At 36.0% G+C, this 5,299-nt stretch overlaps 1 protein-coding gene across 1 annotated transcript; it reads right to left on the reverse strand.

Annotated features, from left to right (window-relative positions):
* Nucleotides 107–3,278, reverse strand: LOC107642376 (disease resistance protein RPM1-like). The gene has a single exon (XM_016345709.2). It carries the CDS (start codon nucleotides 3,126–3,128, stop codon nucleotides 318–320), a length of 2,811 nt encoding a protein of 936 aa, XP_016201195.1. The 5' UTR covers nucleotides 3,129–3,278; the 3' UTR covers nucleotides 107–317.

Consider the following 5,299-nt stretch of genomic DNA (forward strand, 5'->3'; position numbering starts at 1 on the left):
ACCATGAACTGATGGGAATGGCTGGGTTCGGTTGAGTGAATCAGTGAGCTTTGAATTGCAAGGGAGATTAGTCACTGCTGTTAGTGGTAAATACATTTTGGAAAAAGTACAAAAGTATGATATCTTATAAGGATAGTACCATCAGTTTAACAGTTTAATAGTAACCCTATGGACATTCACAGCTACAAAATCCAAATCCATCTGTAAACCAAAGGTATTGAACATTTTATTCACCAGTCTCTAAACTCAAGAAGCAAAAGGATGCTCCTTGATTTATTTGCAAGCTGATGGAAAACAGAAAAAGAAAACCAACTCCTTTAAACCTTCCAAAATGTGCGAATTTCATGACTACTCGTAGCAGCATCATGACTGCAGTCATAGGCTCTCTCTGCAAAAGTCTCTAGTGAGTACACATCCCAATCACGATCCCTCCAGTATGAGGAATAAACAGCTGGGACATGTTGAACTCTCCAATTATCTTGGCCTCCATTCGGAAGTAGTGCTGTAATCAACTCTTCAGGCATGTCGAAAAACTCAATTGTTTTTAATTTACTTAGGTGTTCAATGCCTTTTGGTGCCTGCTTGAATGACTTGCAGCGCTGCATGACGAGCTTCTTAAGACCAGGCATTGCTCCCTCCTCCACTATCATGTGTTTCAGTCCATCTAAATCATCAAGGCCTAGAATCTTCAGACTTGGGAACCCCTTAGCCCTGAAATGCAATGTCTCACCACAATACACATGAAGAAGCTCAAGATGCCGTAGATTTGGCAAACCTTGAAGATATACCAGAGGATCCTCCTTTAGCTGGCTCCATTTTAGATGCACTTTGGCCAAATTCTTGAGTGTGCTAATCCATTGTGGAAACTTCTCTAAGCGACCACTCAAGTATAATCGCTGAAGGAACTGAGGCGGGCTGGAAATGTTGTGAATATCAATTATCTTGTCATCTTCAATTGCAGTTACTGACAGTGATTGGAGGTTGATCATCTTCTCAATGGAAGAACATAAAGCAGCTCCGTCTTCCTCCCTCATCTTTCTAATGCCGAGCCTCCTAAGCTGAATAAGTCTTCCTAGCTCAACCATCAAAGCTTTACCTCCTTGGTCTGCCTCTATAAAACATAGCTTCTGCAAAGATTGCATGTTTCCTATTGGGGCAGCCAACTTGAAGCCATGCCTTGAGTGGAAATATGCATAGGATTCAACTTCATAGCGGTACACCAGGAGATGGCGTAACATGTGCAGCTCCACAATTTCAACTGGCAATTGAGTGACATGGGAATGTTTAAGATCCAAAGTCTCCAGTTGTTTCAGCTTCTTAATGGAACTGGGAATTCTTTTCACCTTTGTGTTCCTTAAACTTAGATACTTAAGAAGGAAAAGGGTAACAATTCCATCAGGAAATACCTCCAAAGGTGCATCCTGCAAATCTAACACTCTAAGCAACTTATAACCAGTGGAACATACTGCTTGTATAGAGAAATGATCAAGTGAGTCTGATAAGGCAAACATTAGGAGAGACCGAAGTTGGAATGTTGTCCTATTTTGCTGTATGTTATGTGTGGTGTTGACGAGTGATAAGCGTCGAACTCTCTCTGGCCAGACTATGGATTGTTCTTTGACTACTGTTGCAAAGTTCTGATCCTTTGACTTCAAATTTATGATCTCCCTTAAAACATCATGCATTCGACAAGTCTTCATCCTGCCATCACCGGTTTTTTCTACCACTTGCAACAGACTTCTGTCCAAGAGCTCCTTTAGGTAGCTTTCCGCAACTTCCTCCAGGGTCTTTCCACCTTCTTCAATGACAAACCCTTCGGCTATCCATAAGCGAATCAATCTCATATGCTCAATAGCATAAAATTCTGGGAAGATGCTCAGATACATCAAGCAAGATTTGAGATAGTAAGGTAATTCATTGAAGCTTAGCAAAAGCACTTTGTTCATGTTCTCCAGTTTGTCATTGCCTTCAATTTCAGACCCAAAACTTCTGTAAACTATCTGCCATTCTTCTATGTTTGCCTTGTTTGTTGTGGTCAAAGCACCACCGATTGCTACAATGGCTAGTGGCAACCCCCCACACATTTTTAAGATTTTCTGACAAACTTCTTCCAGATGAGGAGGGCATGAGTTATCCTGAAATGTTTTCCTACAGAAGAGAGACCAGGCTTCTTGTTCAGGTAAGAATTCAGGGTGAAAGTCCTTACCCAATTCAGTGCAGGAATACAATGCTACGTTTTTGTTGCGCGTGGTAAGCATTACTCTACTTCCTCGGTTGTTATTAGGCAAAGCAAGTTTGACTGAATCCCAGACATTTATATGCCAGACATCATCCAGCACAATGAGGTACCTGCTTTGCTGAAGTAGATTCTTGATCACCTCTTTCAACTTGTCACTTTTCATTTGTCCAACTTCTTCAGGAGCTGGTTTGCCAATGACATTATGGAGCTGGTGAACAAGGTCTTTGAGGAGTTCTTCTATTTGGAAAGGATGAGAGACACTAACCCAAGCATGAATCTTGAAACGCTTCTTCACTTTGGCATCATCATAGACTTGCTTTGCCAATGTAGTTTTCCCCAAGCCCCCCATCCCATGAATGGGAATTACAAAACGACCTGCTTCATTACTGAAAAGCAAATCACACAGCTGCTTCTTGGGTTTGTCAATTCCTACTAAATCAGCTTCCTCTAGCAGAAGTGCATCTCCTTGGCTGTCAATCTTTGGTAGCAACCGTGGACTCAACCTAGAGCCTACCCTGTATAAGCTGGGACGTTCCTTGGAGATGAATTCAAGTCTAGATTTGATCTGTTGTATTTCTGATGCAATCTCATGCCGAGCTTTCATGTTCTTGATCTTCGAAAAAGTAGAAGATGATTTGTTGTCTTGATAATTGAATTCATCTATAGCATCTTCCATAGCTTCAGCAATTTCTCTCACGCGTTGAAGCCATACTTTGATTTCAGGATCTTTTCCTTCCAGAGCATCAGCCACCCTTAAGATGGCCATGTGGCGTTCCAGTTCTTCTTTGATGTACTGAACTTCATGATGGACCCCTCTCTGCAGATTCACTTCTTCTTGAAGTAAGGCACTCATCTTGTCCAGCAGAAAGGAAACGGTACTTTCTGCCATTTTCTGTTGCACTTCAACGTTTCAAAGTGCTTATACTCTTCCCCTTGATAGGAAAATTTACAAGAATTTGATGGAATAGGAGTTGTGATTATTATCACTTGCTAGAAAAGGTTGCAAGAATCTGATGATTGGGGGTTCTGGTTATTCTTTTTGATGGAATGAAGGTGTCTTTTCTGCAAAGTAATAGTTGCAAACATGCAAGTTGATGATAATATCTATGAATTCCTGTGTGGTTATATATAGTTTGTCTTCAACTTTTATTGCCAAAGTTATAATATTCTCAGAGTCAGGGATGTACTATTCATAATCAACAAGGTTGAAATGGTCAAGCTACCATTGATTTTTTTTCTCCACGAAGGATCCTGTTTGGTGCTGAAGGCAATGCTTGTGGCTCGTAAACACCAACTTGAAACCATATCTTTCCACTACCAAAACACACTACATAGAATTTTCGACTAACCGAAGTTTCACAATGAATGTTTCACAACGCAAATAAACCTTCAAAATAAATATTACACATGTAAACAACATAGAAGCACATGACACCACTCTAATTTAATTGCAAAACATATACTTCAATGTTCAAATTATTATTTAGATAATTATCTAATGAATTAATTTTGTGGTAATATGAAATTAATCCCCTCTGTGTGTTGCATAATAATTCAATGATGGCATGCTGTTTGGAGAAATAAATTATGGTGTAACAACTTTTAATTCAGTAATATTTTAAAAAATAAATAAATTCTTTGGCATGCTATATCAAGTATAAATTTGATTCTTTGTGGTAAAAAAGCATTTAATAACATTATTAAGTTATTTTTATAACCATTTAAAAATGGAAAAGTATACCACGAGCAAAAATTCCTCCAGGTATCTTTTCACATATATACATCCAATTATATGTCCGTAATTCCAGTCAAAGGCATATGGTGTTCCAGAATATGATGAATGGTATAACTGAATCAAAATATAAATTCTAAGTATTTTGAGAAATAAAAATAAAAATTGACCAGATACTATTTTATTTAGTTTGCCCCTTTCTTTTTTACTCTATTAAACCTGCTAGCTGTAACACTGAATCCATCATTTGACTTGGTGTAATCAAATTGACATCAAAATCGGTCACATTGAAAGAGTCCTCTTACACAAAAGTTACAGTACTTAGGAGTGGTGGGTGTTGTGTCAAGCAACTCCCAAGTCATAAGGGCAACTTGGCAAGCCTCACACGCAGAGGTAACCTATTCAATATAGTATATAGTTCGCACGCACCTAAGAAAAATACAAAAAAGTTAAGAATACAATTTTTTTTTTCTTATGATATTTCTCAACCCGTCTTATCAAACTCTAATTTACGGCAGTATTGAATTCTATTTAAAAATTTATTATTAGTTAATAAATTACTAGAATATTTGTAACTGAAATTTTTTATAATTATTATTATTATGACACTTTTAATGTATGTTTATTACATTTAATTAGTACTTAATGTTTCAATTGAATAATAATATATAAGAGTTTTTTGTTTTAATTTTTTAAAAATATTTTACTAAATAGTGATTGGTTGATTTTTATTTTTTGCCAAGTCATTAGAATTGCTGATGTGACATCATTAGCAAAGAAAAGATGGCTTAAATTCATTGTGGAGAGAGTTGGTATCAGCTTTTATATATTATAAATAGATAAATAGATAGATAGATGATACTTATGCATAAACGGTAAGTATAGTAGTATACATTGTATCCTATCTTCTCTTGATAAACTTTTTATTATTATCTCTCTTAAAATAAAAAGAAACATTATAAATTACTTTGCATCAATAAGTCTATTATCATTATCATTGTGACAAGATATTGTATATTCAATTATACATTTATCTTATTTTTAGCATTTTTAATAGGTGTTTAAACTAACAAAAAAATATGAAGCCATTACTAGTATAAATACAGGCTATACAGCTACTTCAATTCAAGAATAGACAAAATATGTTGGTAAAAATTTTTAAGATTGGCTCCTCATACTTTCTTAATTTTCAATAAGTAACAACATTAGTCATATTACTTTAATTCCAAGAATGAACATGATAGTAAAATATAAAATAGTCCTAGATAGATTTTAACAAAAATAATTCTCCATAATATTTTTTTATGATAATAAAAAAGGTAGGCAAA

The sequence above is a fragment of the Arachis ipaensis genome, chromosome B05 (genome assembly GCF_000816755.2).
Source record: "Arachis ipaensis cultivar K30076 chromosome B05, Araip1.1, whole genome shotgun sequence".
Lineage (NCBI taxonomy): Eukaryota > Viridiplantae > Streptophyta > Magnoliopsida > Fabales > Fabaceae > Arachis > Arachis ipaensis.